The sequence below is a fragment of the Perognathus longimembris genome, chromosome 20 (assembly GCF_023159225.1).
Source record: "Perognathus longimembris pacificus isolate PPM17 chromosome 20, ASM2315922v1, whole genome shotgun sequence".
Taxonomy (NCBI): domain Eukaryota; kingdom Metazoa; phylum Chordata; class Mammalia; order Rodentia; family Heteromyidae; genus Perognathus; species Perognathus longimembris.
Window position 1 is genome coordinate 40,768,740 of NC_063180.1, and position 26,856 is coordinate 40,795,595.

General features: G+C 43.3%; 1 protein-coding gene across 2 annotated transcripts in view; it reads right to left on the minus strand.

Moving 5' to 3' along the window:
• Nucleotides 1-229: 229 nt before the first annotated feature.
• Gabrb3 (gamma-aminobutyric acid type A receptor subunit beta3) overlaps nucleotides 230-26,856 on the minus strand; it is a 170,703-nt gene continuing 144,076 nt past the window's right edge. The window contains exons 4-7 of one of the 2 annotated variants that reach the window (XM_048369316.1): nucleotides 16,514-16,666; nucleotides 7,274-7,518; nucleotides 3,041-3,046; nucleotides 320-661 (exon numbers count right to left, since the gene is read on the minus strand). In XM_048369316.1, the coding sequence (XP_048225273.1) occupies nucleotides 320-661; nucleotides 3,041-3,046; nucleotides 7,274-7,518; nucleotides 16,514-16,666 (746 nt within the window). Of the gene's footprint in view, nucleotides 662-3,040; nucleotides 3,047-7,273; nucleotides 7,519-16,513; nucleotides 16,667-26,856 lie in introns of both variants that reach the window. The other variant, XM_048369315.1, reaches the window with a different exon arrangement.

Below are 26,856 nucleotides of genomic sequence, written 5' to 3' on the forward strand. Positions count from 1 at the left end.
AAAACTATGACTTTCTTTAATATGCAATCCCGTGTTAAATTGTCCTTAGCTGCAAAATGTTATATATGTATGTGTATTTGTTTCACATACACACGAGTCTTCAGGCCCGTGTATATAAACATATACACATACATTCTCATATACACGTGTATTTTATATATATGCTGAGAAAGTTCACATATATATACAATTGCGTATGTATATATGTGTGTGTCTGCGTGTCTGCGTGTGTGTGTGTACAGTTATAAAAACTTGACAGGCAGGGGGTAATATTTCACTCAGTGTTAAATGAAGTCTTTGAAAAATCAAGTACAGTCACTCAGTTAACATAGTACAGCCAGTAAACTAAGTTGAAGAGAGAAAACGTGAATGGAAACACGATCCGGGACCATCTGTCAATGGCATTCACATCGGTGAGATCAGGGATCTTGATTTTGAGCTGCGAAGACCTTCTCCGTAAGTGTGTCTTCTTGTGCTGGGTGCTCCTGTCTCCCAGGTACCGCCCATGCCCTTCCCTGGGCATGCTCTGTTTCCTGTACTGGATTCCTGAGTTGTCAAAGGATATTGCTGAATTCCTGGTGTCACTCACTCCACCAGCAACCTCATTCACTTCGTTGTGAACCTCCAGTGATGTTAACAGGATATTTCCATGGGCGTCCACCTAAGGGAAGGGAGGAAAAGGAACTCTGGTGAGACAACACGCATGTCCAGAGATCTCATTTGCATATGCAAATCCAAGACAGAAGGAGGGCACTGTCAGCAAGTCATAGAGGCATCTGCCAAACCTAGTATCTCATTTTATTCAAAGTCAAAAAAGCCAAAAAAACAACAAACCACCCAAGTCTTTGGGGGAGATCTAACTGCAGCTTTAGAGATATTATTCCCTTGGTGTAAAGATTCTCTCATGGAAGATGAAAGGAAAGCTTCTTCGAAAATTGAAATTTCATGTCAAAAGACACAAGTCCCTACTGAAAACTAGAGCTCTGATGTGGCTTATGATGCTAAGTTCTATTTCTTTCGTAATTACACATTGGATGGGAACTCCAGTAGTCCCTCAGCCTTCTGAGGTTTTGGTTCAGTGGACAGCCTTCCATTATTTCAGAAATCCTGAAATAGCACTGGAAAGTCACTGTCACCATCCTAGCTTGGTTCACGTCCCGTGAGCATTGTATCGGCTTCACGTCATCCCCAAAAGATGAATGTGACACACGGGATATTTTGAGAAAGAGCAACGGTAGTTCGATTGCTTTTATTAGAGCGTATTATTATAGGCACTCTATGATTTCCTCTAGTTAATCTCTTCCTGTGCTTCAGTTGTAAATTAAACGTCACCATAAGTCTGGGTGTGTGTATTTGGGAAGCACATGAAGTCTAGCCTTCAGAGCTAATCATGGTTTTGGGGTGCACTGGGAATCTGCAGAGACCTTCGACCATAAGATAGGACTATCCCATACTGTCGGGAGGGTCACCCTAGCGGGCTTGTCTCTTTCCTGATGCTGTAACGTGATCAGATCACTATAGAGAAAAGTCAACGAACAGTTCTGTGATCAAAGGACATTCCTGATGACATTAATAGACTAAAGACCTCCCCTCTCTAGACACACACGCTCTCTCTCTCCCTCCCTCCCTCTCTCTTTCTCTCTCTCTCTCATATGGTCTCTGCTCTTCCAATCTTGGAACAGTAGGAAGCTTCTTTTAATAAGAGCTATAGTTAAAATAAGCCAGAGTCAACTTTATAAAATGATATGTCAAACATTATTGATTTTTTTCTTTTCTTTTTTTGTTGGTCCTGGGGCTTGAACTCAGGGCCTGGGTTTGTGAGCTTTGTTGTGCTCAAGGCTAGCGCTCTACCACTTGAGCCACAGCGCCACTTCTGATTTTTTTTCTGAGTAGTTTATTGGAGATAAGAAGCTCATGGACTTTGCTGCCCAGACTGGCTACAAACCACAATCCTCAGATCTCAGCCTCCTGAGTAACTGAGATTACAAGTGTGAGCCACTGGCACCCAGCAAAACTGGTTACATTTTGTGCTATGCTTTATACAACTTCCAAGTGTCAAAGGCCTTGCGGATGGTCCATTTCCATGAGATTTTCCACAGAACACCCTGGAGCTGGAGGTTCCTGGCAAGGACTTTCTCTAGGAAGAGACTGTAGCGGTTCTCAGGGAGTGGCCATGGTCCCAAGGCCCACCTCACTATCCAGAGGGCACTCACTCTAGCATGCCCTGGTGGGCAGGATCGATGGATGCACGAGGAGCGTGAGTGACCTGTCAACTCTCAAGTACAGAGAAAGGAGTGGTCAAAGGCAAGATGCAGACATGCCTGCGCAGGGAGAAGCTGAAGGAAAATACCCCCCGGAGGGCATCTGCCTCAGTTCTGAAGGAGAACATAAGGACCAAAAAGCAATGGAATCAAGGTAAAGGAGACAGGATAAGGAGAAAGCAGAGGGAAAGATCTATAAACACATGGTGATTTGGGGAATGCAGCAGACAGGGTGGAGGAGACCCAAGAAATGAGATCAACTGACTGTTGAGTTTTCCAGCCTGAGTCACAAATTTGTGTGAATTGATTTTCTGTTTTCCCAAAGACCGGGTGGCCACCATGGTCTGTTTGGGAAATGACCTCATGAAAATGGGACTTTAAGTGAGTGTCTCTGAGCTCCAGTGAAGGAAGCTCAGCCTGAGGGAGATCATACCTGTTTTCCAATGAACACAGTCAACAAGCTGTGAAATGTAAAGTGCTTGCGGGGTGCTGTGGACATTTATGATTCTCCTGGAGCTGTGTTAGGACACAGGGTATATGAAGGCAGGCTCAGGAACTGATACAACTCGACACACTCCATTTCAGAGTGGGTGAACACTTGGCATAGAAATAAGAATGCAGCGATAATCCTAGTTCCAGTGTACAAAGGAACTCAAGTGCATTAAGATCTTAGTGTAAATCAGGCGCCAGTGGCTCATGTCTGTAATACTAGCTATTCAGGAGGCTGAGATGTGAGGATTATGATTCGAACCCAGCCTGAGAAAGGAAGTCCATGAGACTCTTACCTCCAGTGAACCACCAGAAAACTGGAAGTGGTGCTGTGGCTCAAGGTGGTAGAGTGCTAGCCTTGAGAGAAAAAGCTCAGGGACAATGCCCAGGCCCTGAGTTCAAGCCCCGTGACTGACAAAAAAAAAAAAAATCTTAGTGTAAAATAGTTTGGCCTCTAGAACTCAGTACCTTGTACTCACTCAGTTGTCTTGCTCACAGGTAACATTCTTAGCACTAGAATGAAGCTCCTTTGCTAGCTTTTTGCTATTTTTTGGAGATATAGTCTCATGGGCTTTGCTGCTCTAACTGGCTTCTAACTTTGGTCCTCCATGTCTCAGACTCCTGAAGAGTTAAGTGCCCAGCTAGTTTGACTACTTGACTTATAATTTTACTTTCACATGACTTCATTTATAAAATATGAATCACTATGTAGAAAATGAACACCAAAATTACTAAGAGATTTTTTTCTTCTGAGAGGATGAAAAGGTTATTCAATCTGTTAAGTCTTAGAAACAAAATACTTTAAATATTTCCCAAAGAGATGCTAACTTTTTTTTAACAGTTTAGAGTGTAAGTCTTAAAATATAAATAAGTGCTTGTGCATGAAATAGAAGGCCAAAATGCCCTCTATAGAATGACAGATGACTTGCGATTTTTAAATGATTTCATGAATACTCATTATTTTGAAGGGTCTATCTCATATCTACTATAATTAGAATTACTGATTTCGATGTCGTTTTTCTTCCAACTCTATAACCTTGACAGGTGCCATCCCTCAAAAACTAAAAACACCCTGTGCAGAATATATTGCAAAGGAATTTGGCCTTTATCCTACAATATAACACCAGACTGGCACAAAGTGGGTATTTCATTCTTTACTGCCCTACCAGTTTCTAGTTAAGTAAAATTATACCTTCAGAAGAATAAGAAAGGATTTATCATGCCAGGGGTGGAATCTTGTTCTTTAGTTAAGTATGATATTTAAAGCCAGGTGTTCACAGTTCATGCCCAAGTAGAAAAGTTTGTGAGACTCTTATGTCCAATTAACCACCCAAAAGCCAGAAGTGAAGTTGTGGCTCAAGTGGTAGAGCACTAGTCTTGAGGGGAAAAGCTCATGGCTGACACCCATTCTCTTAGTTCAAGTCCCAGGTCTGGATGCGCGCTCACACACGTTAATCACTAAAATTAACAAGTTATTATTACCTGTTAAGGATGGTTAAATTGGTTGTACGTGTATATAGTCCTGTTTGTTTCGTATCAAATTTGTGGTTTTTCTCTTTTCTTGTATTTATTTATAAACTTTTGGGGAGGTTAATTTCTATTTAAAAAGTATTCCTAAACAGGGTACCAGCAGCTTAGACCTGTAATCCTAGCTAATCAGAAGGCTGAGCTCTGAGGATCATGGTCAAAGCCCAGATAGGAGTCCATGGGACTCTATCTCCAATTAATCAGCAGAAATCCAGAAATGAAGGCGTGGCTCAAGGAGAAAAGCATTAGCCTTAAGCAAAAACAGTAACAAAGAAACTAGAGAAGAGGAGGATCTGAGTTCAAGTCCCCATACCAGTACTAAATAAAAAAAAAACCCAAACAGATCCTAAATTCTTAAGTAAGGAACAATTTTTGATGTTTGTCTTTCAGTGTATCCAATAATATGTCCCAAGTCAGAATGCATGCATTTGTTTGTTGTTTTCTGATCTAAATAACAGATCCGTAGTTCTAGCGTTTGAACAACATGAACGTGTGAAAGCTTCGCCAGAACTGTTAGGAAGAGAAGCAAAATTTGGCAAGTGGGGGGGGGGGGGGGAAGAAACAATAAAAAATTGTCTCGGTGGATGTTACCAGGATTTGTCTCAGTGTTGATTTAAATCGTATGTGTCTCACTCTGAAAGGTATTTCTGTATAGCCTAACAATTTCCTGTCAACAGTCTCATTTAGAAGAAAGGAAATACAATTTATGATTTGCTTAAGCACAGAGGAAATAAGTCTGGAAAGACACAAATCCGTGTGTGTGTGTGTGTGTGTGTGTGTGTGTGTGTGTGCTCACACCCACGTGCATGTGTATAAGTGCCTCTGTCATGGAAACAGTAATGATGTGATGAATTCTAGTTTCCATGGAAACAATCTAGCCAAGGCATATTGTGTATTTATAGCAGGACATGGACTTCCTCAGAAATGTAACAGTATGGCCTCAAGTCTGTTTCCCAGTATGGAATTTAATATTATTTGGCCTGTGGAAAGCCTGGTTTTATTCAGAGATTTCTGATTTTTTTCTGGCCAGTTCTACTCATACTTTGCTGAAAAGAAGGGAGCCATTTATACATTCATTTAAACATGACTGCCTGCCTCTACTCATGGGTGCTGATGGCTCTGCTGCCTTTGACACAGGGACTGTTCAAGGAGCTATGGTTTCCCTGTGGGGGGAAGAACCAGAGCAGGAACGGCATAGGAAACAGCAAGGAAAGCTCTCCTCAAGATGGGAAATAAGTAGATTTAACAAAATTCGTGTGTGTGTGTGTGTGTGTGTGTGTGTGTGTGTGTGTGTGTGTGTGTGCTGGTCCTGAGACTTGAACTCAGGGCCTGAGAACTGTCCCTGATTTTTTTTTCCTTTTTGTTCAAGACTAGCACTCTACCACTTGAGCCAGAGCACCCTTTCTGGTTTGGGGGTGATTAACTGGAGATAAGAGTCTCATCGACTTTCCTGCCCAGGCTGACTTCAAACCAAGATCCTCAGATCTCAACCTCCTGAGTAGCTAGGATTACAGACGTGAGTCACTACTTACTTCATTTTTGTTCGTGGTGGCTTAAAAAAAAAAAGGCTATATGTTTATATGGAAGTTAGATCGAAATTTAAAAAAATATGTAAACGAGTACAGGGTCATAAGCATACATTCATTGAATATATTCAAGGACAGCTTATACAAGATTCCAATGGTAAAAACTCCTTTCAACAACTATCTTACAGTTCAACACAATGACTACCAAGAAGCTAGAATCTGAGGTGCCACGGGAGCTGAGTTCAAGGGGAGAGGAGTAGATAAATGGAGAGGGTGAGGGCGGGCGATTGTAGTCATGAGAGTCAACGTGCATGCGTGAAAATGGAACCAGGAAAACAGAGGGGCTGGGTGGGGCTGGAGACCTGAGTGGGGGACAATGGGAGGGGTGACAATGCTGATCAAGATGCGATGTCCTCCCAAATTAGCGCGCTGATTCCAAACCCCACTGTACAACCACCCTACCGGAAGATCCTAAAACAATAGGTTACCTAAATAAATAAATATAAAAGAAACACAGGCACTTGGACGCCTAGCGATACCTTCCTCAGGATGGGAGGGGGTGAGATGGGTGGATTGAGGAAGGACAGTTTGAGGAAGGACAGTGGAATCTTTCATGGATTTCATGACGACGCCATTGGGGATGATAGCACACGTTTTCTTTTTTTTTTTAATTAAAAATCCGCTGGAGTGACAGCCATGGCGGGAGCCCTTTGTAACCCGAAGGCTGGGAGTGGGGTTAGGGAGCTGGGCTGGGGGAAAGTCATGCGACAACCTTGGGCGTGGGGCCCGATGCTTGGCACAGGCCTCCTGCAGGCCCTTCTCCACCAGTGCCGGGAGCCCCTAATCCCCAGCTTTGTGCAGAGCACACACAGGGGAGATGAGGACCACGTCGGACTCTGCCCACGGGACCTACGGCCAGCAGCCAGCAAGCCGCCAGGTGTCTGCCTACTCCCGCTTGCTTAGCAGGACAGCAGGCTTCAGTGGTCCACATGGGCAATGCTACAACGAGAGGATGAGTGACTCATCTCAGAACAAAAGCCTTCCTGAGGTACGATGGAGCACTCCTGCAATCCCTGCTGCTATGAAGGCATAGGATGAGGAGGCCACACGTGAGTGGACAGGGAAGGCAGGGAGATAGTGTCTCAAAAACAGAATGTCAAAAGAGCTAGGAGTGGGACTCAAGTGGACACGCTGGCCCCAGAACTACTCAATAAAAAGGCTTCCTTATGTCATGTTCAGACCCCAACTCCCACAGTCTCCTTCCAGCCACACACCTTGTTCCTCTTAGAGGACAGTCTTCCTCAGCATCTACACTCATGGAGGCTTGAAGGGAGCCCCTCAGATTGACCCAGGCATCTAGTTTAGATGATCACCAGCAAGCCCTTCCCACTCTCCCACAGGCCATGCGGGTGACAGGGTGGCTGATGTTTTGCAGAGGCGGAGGGGGCCCCAGGCCATGGAGGGCCTTACCCGATTGCCTTCGCTCTTAGAACGGTCATTCTTCGCCTTGGCGGTCTTCTCTGCCAGTTTCTTCTGCCTCTGAGGGCCCCTTCCAAAGAAGATGTAGTTGACAAAGGCGTACTCCAGGAGGGCCAGGAACACGAAGACGAAGCAGCCCATCAGGTACATGTCAATGGCTTTGACGTAGGGGATTTTGGGCAGAGTCTCTCGGAGGTGGGTGTTGATGGTTGTCATGGTCAACACGGTGGTGATCCCTAGGAGAGAAACGGGAGTGGTTCAGCCCGGCGATGCCACCACCTGTCTTTCCATTCCTCACCATGCTGCTGTATCAGGCTTCAAGCACTAAGACACAATAGTTCAGTGAGTGACTGAGCACGTGAGAGCACAGTTCCGGACCCTTCCACCATACCACCTTTCCACCAGCAAAGGAAATGGAGTTTAGAGACTGGATGGGAAGGACACACATACAAGGCAGCTAGAAAGATAGTACTCATTGTAGACATGAAATAAATCCAGTTGGGCACTGGTGGCTCATGCTGGCCATCCTGCCTACTCAGGAGGCTGAGATCTAAGGATCACAGTTCAAAACCAGCATGGGGCAGGAACCACCAGAAAACTGGAAGTGGAGCTATAGCTCCAAGTGGTAGAGCCCTAGCCTTGAGCATAAAGAGCTCAGGGAGAGAGCCTAGGCCCTGAGTTCAAGCCCCTCAACTGACAAAAAGAAACAAAGAAGAGAAAAGAAATGTAAAGAAGCACAGAATTTAATGGGAAATACTTCTGGATGCAAAGCTGCAGGAAGACCACAGGACCTGATAACAGTGGATAGCTTGTGAGAAAAGCTGTCCTTTCTATCCAAGTGTGTTGCTTAAAAGTTCCTACTTTGGCCGGTAGCCTGGCTCTTGTTAAGGAAAAGAGGATCTGCTTTGGGATAAGGGAGGATCTTTGCAAATGTAAAGTTTTTGTCTTAAACTGGTTTCTTCTCAAGATGGAGTTGCCACAGGCTCCAGATGGTTCAAGAAGTAGCAGAATATGGGGTGCATGTCAAAAGTACTAGAGTACTGTTAATCTGATTGCAAAATCACCTTATGTAAATACATTTTTTACCCTATTCAAACAAGCCAATCATGAGCAGGTTAGGAACCTGAGCTCAACCAATCAAAGTAGAGCAGGGTGGGGCCTGCTAGGCTATGGATAAATAGCAGAGCAGCCTGCCTGTTCTGCAGGCTTGCTTGCCAGATTTTCCGCTGAGGTGGTACCCTTCCGTGTAGAAGGACACTTTGCCTTGCTGAGACAATTCTTTGTTTTCGTGTCAGTCATTGTGACTCCAGTGGTTCTTGGAGAGCATATTTACAACAAGCTGGAGAAATGGAGTCATGAAGGAAAGATCCTTGAGACCTTCCTGGCCCTCATCAGAAGAAAAGTCATTTTTTTTTCTACCAGGCAGACTAGAAGCCCGTGGATGGCAGCCATGGTGTTTGAAATGGTGAAGGGGACAGGATGTCTGGGTCTGAGCTCAAGGGAGAAAAGTTGAGACGACTCCTCAGGGCAGATCACCTTGCAGAGAGATATTATTATTTTTTAATTAAATTTTTATTGACAAGGTGATGTGCAGAGGGGGTAGTACAGTTACATAATAAGGTAGTGAGTACATTTCTTGTCATGTTTGTTATACCCTCCCTCATTTTTCTTTCCCTTCCCTAGTTCAGGTAAGCATACATACAATATCCAGTGTACCAAAATCATATATACAATAACCACATAGGGTATGCCAAAGGATATTCACCTAGAACATTAAATATAAGGACAACAATAAAGTCCTCCTGTGTCCTTCTCTTGGAGTTCTTTTTGCTTATCCTCATCTTCTATAATCATATTTACATAGCTGTTGAGCTATTGTGATCCTCTGATAGGTCTAGCCTAGACCTTTTTATGTTTGTCTAGTAGTTGTTTGGTTTTAGATACAAAATGTAAAGTCGCCGACCCAAACATGTGGAAATACCACTTGAAAAGAAGTTTGTTATTTTGCACACCTGGTCTCTACTGTTTCCTCCCCCTCCAATCATATATCAAGGAGGCAGAGAGATATTATTATTATTATTATTATTACTATTTTCTCTCCTCAGTGAAGAAGCTACTCAGGAACTATTTGCTCAAGTAGCATAGCAATGCTTTCCCTTGCATTTGAATTCCATTACATTCTGGGACCAGTGAACAGGTCATTTGTTTTTGTCACTTTGTTGAATTTCTTACATAGTATTATGCGAGTGATCTCACTGCCTCCCAGGTAAAGCTCGGTTTATTAAAACCATGCAAGGACCCTCCCGCACTTGTCATTCTCTCTGCCATGGAAAGAGCTCCCACCATTCTTGCTATGCAAAGAGTCCACACTGGGTAATTTGAGGCCATGGTGATTGAGGGTCGCTTGGTTTGTTGGGATGTGCGAAGCTAGGCCTACAACATGTGGCTCTCTGACTTCTTAGCTGGAGAGGAAAGGCAGCAGCTTGTGGATTGTCTTGGAGACTCTAAGTGCACAATAGTAAGACATCTCCAACCTAGTTGACTCAGGAGGCTGAAGTTTGAGGATCACAGTTTGAAGCCAGCCCAGGCAAGAAAGTCTAAGAGATACTTTCTTCCAATTAACCAGCAAAAAAGGCAGAAGTAGAATTATGGCTCAAACTGGGAGAGTGCTAGCCTTGAGCAAAAAAAAAAGCTCAAGGACAGAGCCCAGGTCCTGAGTTCAAGTCCCAAAACATTCTCTCTCTCTCTTCTCTCTCTTTCTCTCTCTCTCTGTCACACACACACACACACACACACACACACACACACACACACACATCTCCAACATGCACATCCGCTCCAAAGGACCAGCCCTTTTCCTACTCATCCCCAGATGTCCCTGGATTATTCAAAGGACAGAGAGGCTTCTTCTAAACTGCCACGCCAAGGAACAGACATGAAACTGACTCCAAGAAGCAATGCCACCCCAATAGGCCAGCCCTCCCAAGAAAGCTCTGGAGGACAGCCAGGCTACTTTATACATGCTGTCCTTCTCAATGCTCCCGGGGAAGCTTTTATGTGTTTAACATCTCAGTTTACACCTCTCTTGATTTCTACCTACCCTCAGAGGCATGTTCCCTGACACTGTGTGTCCCCCAGAGAGGATTTCTGGGTGACAGGGCTCAGCTGGCCTGGGATGAACAAAAAAGGAAGGAGGGGGAGGGAGGGAGGGAGGGAGGGAGGGAGGGCAGGGAGTCAAAGGGAGTCAAGATTTCTTCTCCAACATACACTCTGTCCCTCCCCCGAGCTCTGAGCTGCTGCGAGCAGCCGAGCCCTAGAAGAGCCCGAGACACTATTTTTATGTCTAGCTGCAAACCATGATTGCTTATAGAGTGGATGGAAATCTAAGATGCTGGAGTATTTTAAGGTTCTCCTTTAACATCACATTCATGTGCACCTGGGGACTTTTTAAAATCTGAACATGGCAATGGGATAATTACAGTTTACAAATAAATGGGAAAACACCATGCAAATGCTACCAAATTAGGCATTCTTGCCATTATTCAAACCTTCTTTTTTTTTTTTTTTGCCAACTTGCTGCCACTACTATCTTTCTCCTTTCCAAGTAGATGTGCAGAGCCTGAATGCTTTGCTTTTGCTCTGTTCATTTCGTCACCTCTCCAAGCTGGTTGTCTTGAATGGACGTGTATATGACAGGCCTCCAGAGACAACCACAGGAATGGGTCTGAAGACACAAAGATGAGGATGTCCTCTGGTCTTAGTGTGGTTCATGGCCGGGACCCCAGTTCTGGTCTGGTCATCAGACTCTCTGTCTCTGTCTCTCCCCCCCCACCTCTCTCTCTCTTTCTCTCTCTCTCTCTTTCACACACACACACACACATACACACACACACACACACACACACACACACACACACTGCCATCTATCTACCATGGTCTTCCATCTGAGCTGCACAGCTGTTGGCACCATGCTCTTAAACTTTACATAACTGTGCGTTACAACATCCTCTTTTCTTTCTATGTCCACCCAGCCTTGGGTATCATGTCATAGCAAAGAGAAATGGTCTCCCACAGGACTCTGGTCTTTCTGATTGGGTTGATATGAACTCTTAGCACACATGCTTTTGTGTATTCTTCCTCCCCGGGACCCTTTGGGAATCAGAGCCTCCTGGTGATCCACAGCTCGCATGGTAGAGTCTCATGGCTCAGACCCACAGACCCATTGTGGCCTTAAGCCCACTGTTAACTGACTAAAGATAAGGTCTAAAGGCATCAGAGATGTGCTAGTACATAAAGTAGTAGTCGGATGCCAGTAGCTTGTGCCTGTTACCCTAGCTACTCAGGAAGCTGAGATCTGAGGATCAAGGTTCAAGGCCAGCTTGGGCAGGAAAGTCCCTGAGACTCTTATCTCCAATGAAACACCAGAATAACAGACGTGGAGCTGTGGTTCTACGTGGTAGAGCACTAGCCTTGAGTAAAAAATCTCCAGGAGGGGCTGGGAATATGGCCTAGTAGCAAGAGTGCTTGTCTTGTGTACATGAAGCCCTGGGTTCGATTCCCCACCACCACATATATAGAAAATGGCCAGATGTGGCACTGTGGCTCAAGTGGCAGAGTGGTAGCCTTGAGCAAAAAGAAGCCAGGGACAGTGCTCAGGCCCTGAGTCCAAGATCAGGACTGGCCAAAAAAAAAAAAAAAAAAAGCTCCAGGACAGCGCCCAGGGACCTAAGTTGAAGCTGTTAGATTTCCTTAACTTTGACCTTCTAAATGTACATTTCACTGGGGTACAAGAGGTAGCTGGGTGGTTGTGCCTTTTATGGTTTTTTTTTTAATATTCTTATCCAGGCTGCTATAATTTCTGATGAATTCTAAGAGTCCACTTATGTTTTTTTCATGGAGATCTTGGTAATGAAATAGTGAGTTTTTTTTTCAAAAATCTGCATACAGAAAGATGATCACGAAGTAAAAAATGAGTATTTATTCGTACCATCCACCCAAAATGTCTCCCTTTTCTTTCTGATCAACCCAAATGATGGCATCTAGATGATACCTGTATATGTTTTCACTCTGGGACGTACTGATAGGTTTTTCTTTAAATTATCTTTACATAGTTGTACAAAGGGGATTTCAATTCAACATGTCAGTTTGTGAGGAAAAACACATCTCGATCCACGTTCCCCCTTTCATCTCCCCCATCTTTCCATCTTCCCCAGCCCCACCTGACCCCTCAAGTTATGATATTATTATGATTATATATGATGAAGAAGGAGGAGATATTATTACTTTGTGATCAATGGACTTCAGAGTTTTGAGGACCACCACAAAATGCAGTGTCCAACTTTGCAATCTGGTGGCTGGCATCACTGACAGTTCAGTGGACCCTGAGCAGAAGAGGTGTAACATCTTAAACTGTCTTGAGTGGGTGAGCACAGCTGAACACCAGCAGAACAAGTCTATTCCCTTCCCTCAATTCCAGGCTCCTCACAGTGTGCACATGGACCACGATAATTCCACGAAGCTTGCCAGTACTGAGGGTAGGCGCTGTACCACCAGGACCTTCTTTTGAAATGAGGTGTAGTTACCACGGTGCAACTCTTTGAGACAAGCACAAGCAGAATGCAGAGTCTTTCTCAGACCAGCATCATGAGAAGCTTGGAGAAGGAAGGAGACAGGAATATTTTTCTAATCAAGCCCCACCCCCCACCCACAGCCATATCCTCCTAGAGACTATTAATAATAGTTAATATTATTACTCAATAACAATACTTATTACTCAATAACAACACTTAATAATACCTAGCAATAATGCTTTCTTGTTTCCTTTTTCTCTTTTTAAATACATGTTTGAGTCTTACAATGCGGTAGACTGAATAATTTCTGTGCAGTGTCTCTCTATGATTAAGGAATCGCAAGTATCTGCAGCATCCACAGAAACATTCCCAAGACCCACCATGAATGCCTGTAGTCACTGATAACATGGACGTCTGTTTTGTCTCGTTTTCCTTTGCTATACATACGTACCTGTGATCATGTTTAATTTCTAGATTACCTACGCCAAGAGGTTACCATCAATAATTAAACCAGAACAGTTAGAAGAATAGTTTGTAAGAAAGGTTCTTTACAGCATGAATTGTCTGTTTCTGGAGTTTTCTGCTGAATGCTTTTGGACCCCAATCGGCCACAGGCAGCTCAGGCTGTAGCAAGGGACACTGGGAAGATTGCTATATTCAGATGAGGTGATGGGAAGGCCCTGAATGGAGGCTACCTGTGCTGAAATCATTCTTCCAACAGTAATGCTTACCACCCATTACCCAGAGTGCTCTGCCTCAGTTCCCTGCTGATGACCACAGGGGCAAAGGCCCTGCCTCTGTGCAATGGGTCTTCTGCAGAATGGACAAGCATATCCTTGGCCTGAGCCAAGGACGGGGGCTCCTATGTACTGGACAAGTTTCTGCCTCCTCTTGAAGGCTCCTGTTTCGATACTTTCTATATGCAGGACCCTATGAATACATTCATGACCTTATAACCGTTTCTCCTTGACCAATGAGTTAACACCAGTGAGATTTCCTGATACCCAGCTAACCCAGACTCAGGGACAGAACTCATGCTGCCCAGAGGGCCTGAGCGTCCCGCTGGGACTCTAGAAGTAGAGACTCCAGGACTCCCCAAGGAACAGACCCCAGGGCTGTCTGCTAGAAAGTTCCTTCACCTGATTCGTGTACGTAGCACCTCCCTTGTGAACTCACACTGGCCTCCCAGGCCTCTAACATGCATCTGAAACTGGCTGCTTTCCAGAGGACAGCCTGGGTGAACAAAGCCCCTGAAATGTGGGGCTGAGATTATTATTATTACTATTAATAATAATAATGCTGTGGGTGGGGACAATACCTTTATATATAATATATATACATATAATATATATTATCATTCCATATTCTATATAATTTTATATTATGTAAGATATAACAATAATATATCCTATATTACATTCTATATATTATATATAATTCTTTATATAATAATTATATAATATATTTGGTATTATATTCTATATATATTAGTATATTATATGTCGTATTACATGTATTATATATAACACATAATATGTACTATTAGAGCTCTCTACGTTGTCATATCTATCATATCGACATACATATCTGTACATATAGCAAGGCTGGGTTGCTAGAATCCACTTTGCATTGTGAAAGCTGATGCCTGGCAGTGAACAAGGTACAGAATTTGTGATAGCTGGGACATTTAAAGGCTCACACTGTCAGTCCACCCCACTCTTTGTGATGCCAGATGGTTTCCGCCTTGGGGTGCACATGTTTCTGAACCGAGGGCCGCAGGGATACATTTTCCACACACAGGAGCCCTCGGAGTTCTGGCTACAGATCTCTGGGCTGTATAGGCTTTCTTAAGGCCCCAGGATGGCCCCAGTAATCGCATACTTTCATAGCACTTATCTTACAAGGCAGCGCTTGGAGTTTCACAAGCTCTACAAAATTTGGATCTGTTGCAGGCACAAACTAAAGAAAGCAGCACAACAAAGAGAAAGACAGTCTTATCAGAAACAAAAGCAGCCAAACGTGTGTGATAGGGCATGGAACAAGGTTGGAAATCTTGATATGTTCTAGAAGAGAATATTGGCCAGGCACCAGTGGCTCATACCTGTCATCCTAGCTACTCAGTAGGCCGAACTATGAGGATCATGGTTCAGAGGCAGCCCAGGCAGGAAAGTCCATGAGACTCTTACCTCCAATGAACCACCAAGAAACTGGGAAGTGGAGCTATGGCTCAAGCGGTAGAGTGCTAGCCTTGAGCATGAAAGCTCGGGGACAGTGCTCAGGCCCTGAATCCAAGCTCCAGAACTGGCACACAAGAGAGAGAAGGCCGGGGGGATAGAGGGAGAGAGAACATGGCTTACTGAACTCATTAGAAAGACATACATGTGGTAATTCTTAGCTTGATGTGCTTTTTGAAATTTATCTTTAGCTGGGGCTGGAGATATGGCCTAGTGGCAAGAGAGCTTGCCTCGTATACATGAGGCCCTGGGTTCGATTCCCCAGCACCACATATACAGAAAACGGCCACAAGTGGCGCTGTGGCTCAAGTGGCAGAGTGCTAGCCGTGAGCAAAAGGAAGCCAGGGACAGTGCTCAGGCCCTGAGTCCAAGGCCCAGGACTGGCCAAAAAAAAAAAAAAAAAAAAAAAGAATGAAATTTATCTTTAGGAATCAATGCCTGATTCTGCCCCCCCCCCCCAAGCTAGAGTTATGTATTATCACTGGGAAATAATTAAATCTTGACGCTAAATGTTAATGTTTCAGAACTGTGGATCTAAGCCAGGCAATCACATAGGAATTTCTCTTACCAGAGCTTTGGGCATCAACCTTCAGTCTGGGGAAAGTTGAGTACAATGGAAAAGGAGGGCAAGAAGGGGGGTAGCTGGAACCAGAAGTTCTCAGTGTGTGTAAGCCAACCGACCAGGAGGTGTGTTGGTCATTTCTTGCCATCAGTTTTTGTCAGGAGTTAAATTCAATCTTAGCCAAACATGGAATGTACTGGTAATATAGCTCAGTTGGGCTCAGTACTTTTACAAAATATATTCAAATTATGACTTGGGCCATGAAGTTTCATAATAGCTAGCTGAGAATGTTTTGGAAAACATAAGCCTTCTTTGAATAATGAAATATTAGAAGCAATATCAGAACCTTTAGCAATCCAATTGTCAATGGTCAGAATGATGACTAAGGCCCGTAGGGAAATGACTGAGAATTAATTGCCTATGTTAATGCTCAACAAATTGTATAATTCCAATTATAGGCTGCAATATTTGATTAATTTTTTTCCCGACTTAAAAAAAAAGAATGCACAATTAATCAAGAATTCTTTCTGGGCTATGGAAACATTTCAAGCAGGAAGATGTTAATTCTTGCTTTAAAACTGAGTGTCAAAAATAGTTTTACTAGGCAAACATTCTACAAGCCTGTTTCCCACCCCCCCCCCCTTTCATGGGCATGAAAATTCACATTGGAGCCTTATAATTAAATTAACACATCAAGGGAATCGTGCATGAAATGAGCATCCCAAGACAGAAAAGGGACTCTGTGGGCAAGGGCTGGTGTCACGATGTCCAGAAACTGGAGTTGAACTATTCGCTTTTCAATTCCCTGAACACTGTAATGACAGTCACTTTCCAGCGTAGTAACCACCTCATAGCAAGCACATACCCAGGGCGACTCTGGCGGCAGAGGCATCGTAGTTAATCCAGAAGGACACCCAGGAGAGAATGGTGATCAGGATGGAAGGCATGTAAGTCTGCAGGATGAAGTAGCCAATGTTTCTCTTCAACCGAAAACTCAGGGAGAGTCGAGGGTAGGCACCTAAGGGAAACAAGACCAGGGCATTACACTGGAGGAGAAATGGGCCCATCAGAGCTGGCCTGGCCTTCTCCCCAATTGACAGCAGGACTCCACCAAGTCCTGGGTACAGGGGCCACCCACAACCGGAAGCTGTTGCTTCCGTCTGCCTGGGGGTCTTTACAGAAGCTCCGAGAGGTGGGGAGTGTGTTCCCGTCTAATTCTGAAATGATGAAGGTACCATTCCAGAGATCAATGCTCAGCTGCCAATGATCCTGGGGAAAACTCTGCAGTGAAGTGTTGGGCAGAGTCAATAAAACAATGATGAATATCTTGATTTCCTTTCTTCCCCCCCCCCCCATTGTTCTCTCCCTCTTAGCCTTTGTAGACAAGGGGGACTCAGTCCAGAACTGTACTGGGTAACATGGTCTTTAGCACTCAATCCCTCAGCCATCCCCGAGGGCTGCCGAAGCACAAGCACGAAGACATTCAACCTAGGCCCTCGGACATAGTTCAAGGGCACATGGAGGCAGGGAGGAGGAGAGGAGCGAGTCAGATTGGGGTGCATGGAGAGGCTCACGCCCCGCCCTCAGGAAAGATATTATCAACAAGTTCAGAGAAGCATCTGTCCATTTTTGTTTTGGTTTTCACAACAGGGTCTCCAGAGTTCAAGGCTGGCCTTGAACTTGCACTGAAACACTGGGATGTACAGGGGCGTACCGTCACCCCTGGCTGTCCGTTTTCCTGTCTGCAGAAAGGCAATGGTAATGCTGGGATCAGCACACCTGGGAATCCCACCATCGCGGCCATTATTCCTGCGCACCTGGCATGTTGCTAGCATTGTATTTAGTGCTGCGCCATCTTCCGCCTTAAGTGTCTTTCCTGCTTTCAGGCAATCCCTTCGCTATTTCCTTCTGTGCATTTCAACAGACCACAACATCAACTCCAATCTCCCTCAGCACCTTACCTCCTCACTTCGAATGAAGCTGCTGGAAGCTCAACCAATAAAAAAAAATGCAAAGGGCTTCTTGTTCTAAACATCCACTTCCTGTGGCCCTCCCCTTCCGCCCTCACAGGTGTGTGACTCACTTCCTGCAACTGCCCACACCCAGCCTTGGGACATCTTGTCTGCCTTATCTCCTTCTACTCCACACCAGACAGACTCCTAACCCTCTCACTTCCCTATCTGTACACATGCGTCATTTCCAGACTCCAATTTAGGTTCCCTTCTGCGTTGGTCCCTGGGTTTCTTTCTCTAGCAGTCTTGTTCATGCATATACTGATTACCTTTATGTAGAAGCTGCTCACTTTTACTTCCAGCTCCACTTCCTCTGTGTGATCAACCACATTATTTTAGCCAGAATTATATAAAAGAGAGAGAAAAAACATCTAATAAACCCAGCATTTGAAGATTGGCCATTTGGGAACTTTGTTTCGTGTGTGTGTGTGTGTGTGTGTGTGTGTGTGTCTGTAGAACGATATATATTTTTTCTGATTTTTTCTCCTGTGTGTGTATAGTTGTAGGGTTTTCTTTCCAGAGAATCTGATTAAACGCATACATCATACTGTCAGTATTGCATAAATATTTGCAAAGTTGTCACCAATTATGTGTCAACACAATGTTAAATCCTTCCCAATTTTCTATCAAATACATACCCATGAAATGTATAGTTTATGCAGGGGAATTCCTCTGTGCTCTAGATTTAGGTAATTTCCATTTTTATAAAACTATAAATAGTAGCCTTAAGAATATCTCTGAGCAGCTATCTTTGGCTATATTTAGACTATATTTCCTCAGGAAGAATATACCAAACGAGGAATTGCACAGCTAGCGTTTAAGGCTTTTATTCGTAATGTCAACTTATTTGTCACAAGAAGCACACCATTGCACATGACCACTGTCGGGATTTTATAAAGCAACATCCTCACCACAGACCTAGGGCAATTTGTGTAAGTTATCTTAGCTCTCACTGATTTTCTTAAGAAAAAAAAGAGTGTACCCTCACTAGTAGTTTCTAAGCACGGACTCTACCACTGAGCTACATCCCCAACCTTCATCTTCCATTGACTACTTCCTGTATGTTTTTCGGTCCTCTGTATTGAATCTTGGTAATGATCTCATGGTGACTGCATTTTTTTTCTCTTTTCTCTTTGCTGTTGTTATTTATACCTTTTTAATTTTAGTCCTTTTTATATAATTATCACTTATGCTTGGACAGTCCACCAGCATTTTCCTAGTTGTCGTTGTTGTTGTTTTCTCAAAAATAATGAATCTGAGTGGAGGGACATGGGGCATTTCATTTAAATATTTATTTTTTGTATGTATTGCATCTATTCATTTCATTTTTTTCCTTGTGATTTTTTTTTCAGCACCAGAATAGGATTGAAACCAAGCATACTTGAATATGTTCTACCAGTGTGTTACAACCCCACTCCTTGAAAGACTTTTATTTTGAGAAAAGATCTCATTACGTCACCAAACATGGTCTGGAATTCTCAATTCTCCTGTCTCCATCTCCTGAGTAGCATGGATTATAGGCATGTACCACTACACCGGGCCCTCCTTGTGCTTTTTAAAACTTGATTGATGGAGATTGTCAGTTGTGGGGTTGAACCCAGGGCCTGGGTGCTATCCCTGAGCTCTTTTGCTCAAGGCTAGCACTCTACCACTTTGAGTCACAGCTCAACTTCTGGGTTTTTCGTGGTTCATTGGAACTAACAGTCTCATGGACTTTCCTGCCCAGGCTGGCTTTGAACTGTGATCCTCAGGTCTCAACCTCCTGAGTAGCTGGGATGACAGGCGTGAGCTACCAACACCCAGTTGAGAAACTACTTCGAAGGAGGATGAAATTTACCACATTTCCCAACTTTCCAATGAAATATCTTCACAATTTCTAAAATGCATCTTCAGAGAAAATTATTCCAATAACAAACTGAAATGGACACCAATTCCATGAAGAATCACTGACATTGTAAGGAAACTCGAAAGTGGGGGAAGATATACTGTAGTGACATAGTCACACACTTAGGAAAGATCGTTAGGAAACTTTAGGAAGAGAGTATTTATCTGGTTATGTCCATGCATCTGTGGAAATCTGCTAAGATAGCACTGACACCAAACCTAGAATTAAGGAACTGCACTATTTGTGTGTATATTTGCCTCACTAAATATGTTCTTCTGTTTGTTATAACTGAATGTTACTTCAAGCTAACAAAAACATTCGACCTGAGCGTCGGTCTCCCTCTAACCCCTGCCTATTCCACTCTGAGTGAGTGAAGCAAGCCACTAAGATGGAAGACAAGGAATCACGTTGTCAACCAGTTCTGATGCCCTGTCTAAGAGTCTCACATACGGGCTCCTAAGGCATGTTGGGGAAGCTCATACACGCGTGGCATTGCTAATACTGACGTAGGTGCTATGGCTGTGGACACAAGTACTTTCCAGGCCACGTGATAATTTAGCGATGGAGGCAAAGACTTCGTGCTGGTAGACTGAGGTACTCAGGGATGCCTACGATCCTTTCAGGAAGGGAGAGGAAGCAGAACTTTCCAGATCAAATCCTTACATTGGCAAGGTGGGATTCAAGGATTGGGGCTTGGGAAAAATTCCCAGATGGTTATAGCCAGAAGCCAATAATGTAAAATTTAAAACAACAACAACCAACTGTCAGCTATGTGAAGATGTCTCCTGCAAGGCAGCAATGGACATGTCCTCATAAAGGTGGAAATGCACAGAATCCCTGGGGCTGCTGTGCCAATCCAGCTGTGGTCCCGCCCCCTGGAGACACCGAGCCAATAAGCAGGAGTCTGGCCTCTCTGAACACGTGCATCTGTCCAAGCCAGGGCCATCTTGGCAAAGCCATCTATTAAAGATGCGATTCTCCATCCTTTCTCCCCAGATGCCCAGAACATTCTGCCAAAAACTGGATCTTAATCCAGCCTAAATTTATATCCCTTTCTAGGCGCTAATATATATATATTTTGGAGAACTCATTTAAAATGTGCATATAAAATTCCTTGACAGTGATAAGAGCCCCTGGGTTATATCAAATTGATGTCTTAGCAAGGGCTAAAGATCCAACCCATGAAAAAGGGTGCCACTCCCCTCTCAGGACAAGACTGAGGTCTTCCACCACCTCTCCCAGCCCCTCACCCAGCAGCAAAGCTCTTAGCACTGCTCTCTGGTCCTGACCGTGCTATTTTATTCATTTGCAATCTCCATTTCACATCATAATACAGCCTACAATTAAAATCCGTATTATTATCCAGGTAGGATGGGGCACCCCTGTTATCGCAGCACTTGGGAGGAGGCTGAAGCAGGAGGACCAAGAATTTGAAACAACGGGCTGGGGATATAGCCTAGTGGCAAGAGTGCCTGCCTCGGATACACGAGGCCCTAGGTTCGATTCCCCAGCACCACATATACAGAAAACGGCCAGAAGCGGCGCTGTGGCTCAAGTGGCAGAGTGCTAGCCTTGAGCGGGAAGAAGCCAGGGACGGTGCTCGGGCCCTGAGTCCAAGGCCCAGGACTGGCAAAAAAAAAAAAAAAAAAAAAAGAATTTGAAACAAGCCTTGGCTACATAGTGAAAGCCTGTCTCAGAAAGGGAGCTCTTTTTATCATTTCTCATTCTCATTACTAGTCATCTATTTATCGGTTGAACCAGTCTAGAAAGGAAAGGAAATGTATGAAGTGGAGAAGAAAGAAGGAGGAAATACAGAACTGGAGTTAAAGAACCCATCTCAAGCTGGATACTGGTAGCTCACACCTTTAATCTTAGCTCCTCAGGAGGCTGAGATCTGAAGATTGAAGTTTGAAGCTAGCCCAGGCAAGAAAAGTCCCTAAGATTCTTATCTCGAATTCATCACCCAAAAGTTGGAAGTGGAGCTATGGTTTCAATGGTAAAACACTAGTATAGAGCAAAGAAAAGCTCAGGGACAGTAGTCATGCCCTGTGTTCTAGCCCCAAGACTGGCACAAAACAACCACCACCACCACAAAAAACCCTCAACCATCTCAAGTCATGTCTGATCTTCTGTAGGGTCCTTCTAAATTTCCGCACTAAGATGACTACAGGAAAGAACAAGGCTATTTGGAAAATCCAACCTCAGAACTTACTTGAAGTATTGCTATTTAGGAAGCTAACTAATCCTCTTAGATCCTGTGCCTCCTTGTGTATAAAACCAGGGCAACAACCCAATGGTGATGGAAGAAAAAGCAAAATTAAAATCCACCCCAATTAAAAACGACAATATTGCAAAGGATACCATCAAGAAAGTAAGAAGAACAACCTATAGAATGAGAAGAAATATAGGGGAGCCACCTGGCTGGTGAGGAAACTTTATCTAGAACATATAAAGAATACTTATGAAAAACAACAAACAAAAAACAAAGGAATAGAGACAGACATCAGAAGTTCACACCATTAATCTTAGTTACTCAGGAGGAAGAGATTTTAGATCATGTTTCAAAGCTAGCTCAAGTAGGAAAGTCCATGAGACTCGTAACTCCAATGAACCAATAACTGAATAAAGGCAGAAGTAGAGCTGTGGCTCAAGTGGTAAAGTGCCAGCTTTGAGTGAGAAGGCTAAGCCATAGCCCCCAGACCCTTAGTTCAGCCTCAATATTAGCACAAAAATAAAAAAGTACAACTCGATAACCTATTTTTTTAAGTCAGAGAAGGCTTGGAGTAGATATTTCTTCAAAGATAGACAAATGAATAATAGCTATGTGGAAAAACGCTCAACATCATTGCTCAGTAGAGAACTATCCATCAAAACCACCATAAGACACAGTCTTCTACCCACTAGAATGGCTGCAATTTTCTTTTTTAAAAAGGCATATTATTAATAAATGTTGACAAGTTACATCCCTCACAGACCATGGGAGGAACATAAATGATGCCATCATTTTACAAAACAGTTCCACAGGGGGTTAAATATATTTATCTGACCCAGCAAGTCTGGCCCTAAGTAAATGAGTTCATTTTCTGAGACAAGACATCCACCTTAAAACATGTAAATAGATGTCCACAGCTGTCTTGTCCCTAATAGCCCCACCCTCAAAAAAAAAAAAAGAAAGGAAGAAAAGAAACAACGCAAATGTTTGCTAACAAATGGGTTCACAAAATGTGGTATGTTCATATAAAAGAACATGACACAGCAGTAAAAATACAAAGAAATGAAGGCCAAGAATCTTCCCTTGGGAACCTTAAAATGCTAAATGAAAAAAGCCAGTCAGAAAAGATGAAATAAATTGTATATACATACATATACATATACGCATATATACGTGTATACACATATATAGATATACATACACGTATATATATATTTACGTACACACGTTGTATATATGAAATGTATGGAACTGGCAAATCCACAGAAATAAAAATTTGATCTCTAGTTATTTACGGTTGTTAAAAGCAACAAAGACACTGCTAAAGGGTCCACTGGGTATGGAGGTGATGGTGGTGCTGTGGACATGACTATGTAGTTGCTGATGGTAGTGTTTGTGGTGGTAGTGATGCTGGTAATCATGAGGGTGGTGGTTAAGCTCATGGTAGTGGTGGTTGTGTTGATGGTGCTCATGGTGTTGATGATTTGATGGTGGGCATGGGGTTTGGTGGTGATGGTGGTGATGATGGTGATAATGATGGGAAATCAATTTTAAAATGGATTGGCCACGATTATGCAACTCTATGAATATACCAAATACTACTGGTTTTATTGTGCTTGGGTGTATTGCATAGTTTGAACTCTACCACAATAATAAAGAAAAACATTTTTTTGTCTGTCTATGCGCTTGGGAATTATGGGTCTTAATTTATATCAAGTCTGAAATCTATTACCTGACCAAAAAAAGAAGCGACCTTCCTTAAATACATTCATTTTTTCCCCTCCTCTTTTTGTTGCCCTGTGCTCACTATTCAAGAACCAAGGTTTTCTCACCGTTAAGTCTATTTAAGCATGTCTGTCAGAGGTCTTACAGCAATTTCAGTAGACAAAGGCACATGAGGGTTATTTTTGCAAAGGAGATGTCGAGCAATGGAATTTTAGAAAACAATCTGGCGTCTGTGTCTGACATATGTCAGGAGCTCTTAAAGGAAAGCGATGTCACAGTAGCCAGCTGAGGTGGCGAAGCTCTTCCTTTGGAACACAGACTAAACAGGCTCTGGGCCTCTCTCATTTTGGATCAGATGGAGGGGTTGGCAATTTACCAGATAAAGACACGCAGGTAGTCGCTGAAGATTTCCAACAATAGAAAACAAGGGAGAAAGAAAAGAAAAGCTGGTGGTTCACACCTCCAATCCTAGCTACCCAGGAGGAGGAGAGCTGAGGATGGTGGTTCAAAGCCAGCCCAGGCAGAAAGTCCGAGAGACTCTTATCTCCAACTCATCTGTAAAAAGCTGGCAGTGGAGGTATGGCTCAAGTGCTAGAGCACCAGCCATGAGTGGAAAAACCAAGTGAGAGTGCCCAGGCCTTGAGTTCAAGCCCCAGTACTAGCAAAACACACAGAGAGAGGAAAGAGAGAGAGACAGAGAGAGACAGAGAGAGACAGAGAGACAGAGAGACACAGAGAGAGCACTAATTGGCTGTAGAATTTAAGATTAAATCAAACTAAAAATAAGATGCTGCTGGTTGTTTATCCTTTTATCACTTCCTATAGTATCTTCTTTTCCTACAGCATCTTTATTTATGGGCCCACTGGGCTATGACTTGACACAAGACCAGTGAAAACTGATGTTTGGCACTTATGAATGAACTCTTAAAGAGAAACTTAAGTGTGCCTATTAAAAGTATAGCATGTAGACTTCAAGGGAAATTTGTAATTTGTCAGAATCCCCAAATAAGAAGCAAAATAGTAGTTTGACAACTTTTTTTAAGAAGAGGTAACTCCTATCTTTTAAATGAAATGTTTCACGATTCCCTCTGGATGCCTTTACTTCTAATTTGATCAAATTATTCTGATATAAAGTCAGAATGTGTCACTATCAAAATACACACCAGGAAAGAAAAAGGATGAGAAATAGAAACACTACACAGTTAAAGAAGCATTTTAAGTAATTTGTTTTCCATGTGCCTTGCAAAAACAAAAACCTCTCCACCTTTCAGGTCAACAAAAGCCAAGAAAGTTTGGAGGAAACTTCATAGTTGCCCGCCCCGCCCCCCTTCCTCCCCCCAAATTTGCCCACTGGCAGAACTCACTTTCAGAGCCAGCACCAAAGCCACAGTCCTGAGCCAGGCACTGGTGGCTCGCTCCTGTAATCCCAGCTACTTGGGAGGATGAGATCCAAGGCTCTCCAGTTCAGGAGGAAAACGCCATGAGATTCCTATTTCCAATTAGCTAACAGAGAGCCGGAAGTGGAGCTGTGGCTCAAGTGGTACAGCGCCAGCCTTGAGGGCAAAAGCCAAGTGAGTGGGCAAGGTCCTGCATTCAAGCCCCAGTACCCAGTATGCATGCGTGTGCAGACAGACAGACAGACACACACACACACACACACACACACAACTGCAGTCCCAACCCAGTGATTCACAGACCCACAGTGACAACATACGGCTGTTATCTGTCAGCTGAAGATATTTGTCAAACTACACTTAGTTGGGGATTTCTTTTCTCCAAATCCCTTTTCCCATGTGTTAGTTCAGCGAGTCACAAACATCTCCACAGCTTGCCACTGTCTCCAGCAAAGACTCAGCCCTGATTTTTAGCTTTCCTCAAAAGCACAGGATGTTGGGGGATGGGGAATGCTTCCCACCCACCGTGTAATCAGGGAAATATATAGAATCATACAATTCTTATTTTCTGAAAAGTGAACATTCAAAAATGCTTTCTCTTTTTTTTTTTCATCATGTCTTAATAGCCCAAACAAAAAAAGTAGAATTAAACACTGAAATAGCTGTAAACACTTCTGGGGAAAAAAAATGAAGAGGTGTGGAAAAGAAAGCATGATGTTTATGTATTCCAGAGTGAGAACCTCCATAAAAGCTCCCCTTAGTACCTGTGATGGAAAGAGTCCAGAACTACCTGAATTCCAATTACCCAAGACTGCTAATGCCTCTTGCTGCTTCTAGAAGCAGAGACCCTCTCTGAAATAGGAATTTCCAAGATGAAGTATGAGGAGACAATAAAAAAGAGAATTGTGTGTGAGTGGAATTCTAGGGACAGAAGGAGAAGGCCAAGCCAGGAAGACATCAAGAGGAGGAGGAAAAAGAGATCACTTTCAAAGTAGCAGTTCTCCGTATCTCCTCAGGAAGAACAACGGAAGCTAGGCATACATACTATCTTCAAGTGGAGAAACAAATAAAAATGCAAATCTGGATTTCCATCATCGACACATACACCCTTCTATGCGAAAATAATACGGTGTCATAGTTGTACATGGGATGGCAAGAAATGCAAACACTGGAGACTTGGATTTTTAAAAAAGTACTTGGGTACTGGGGTTTGAACTCACAGCTTTGGGCTTGCTAGGCTTCTGCTCTGCTATGTGAGCTAGATCTCCAGCCTGGATTTGTTTTCCTAGTTATTTTGGACATGGAGTCTTTGTAGACATTTCTGCCTGGGCTATTCTCAAAATTGGATCCTCTAGATCTCAGCCTCCTCAGTAGCTAGAGTTGCAGACATGGGATCAAGCCTGAAGAAAGTAGTTAGAAAGGCCTGGAGGTAGAGAAAAGGATGAAGAAGCATGTAATTCTATCTAAGTGAACACTTAACTTCCTTTATCAACAATAGTATTGTGTGGGATCTGAAGTGTACATGAATTATACACAGAGTGGCAATAGCAGGTAAGTCAGTGATCAAAATAAGAACAGTTTGGGAAAACTGAGAGTCCCATCTCAATTTTATCAAGGCTGTTCAATGCAAAAAAAAATCTGTTTTCATATAAGCACACAGCAAATGAGAAATAATGTTTAAAATATTTTAGCCTCAGAAAATATCAAACATCTGGAGGGAGAAAATCTCACCAAAACATGCAAGAGGTACTGGAATGAATGAAAGACTTAAGCCAACGGAGAGGTAAGAGACAGAAATTGGCAGAACCATGATGTCACTTTCCACTGAATTAATTAATGCAGTCATAAATACAAAGTCGAGCCACTTTTAAATGAAAATTAATGATCCTATTAAATAATTTATAGGGAAATAAAGAAAGGGGTCAGGAATAAATAAAATAAAAAGTAGAGAGTGTGAAGGACCTGCTCTACTTAAAGCTG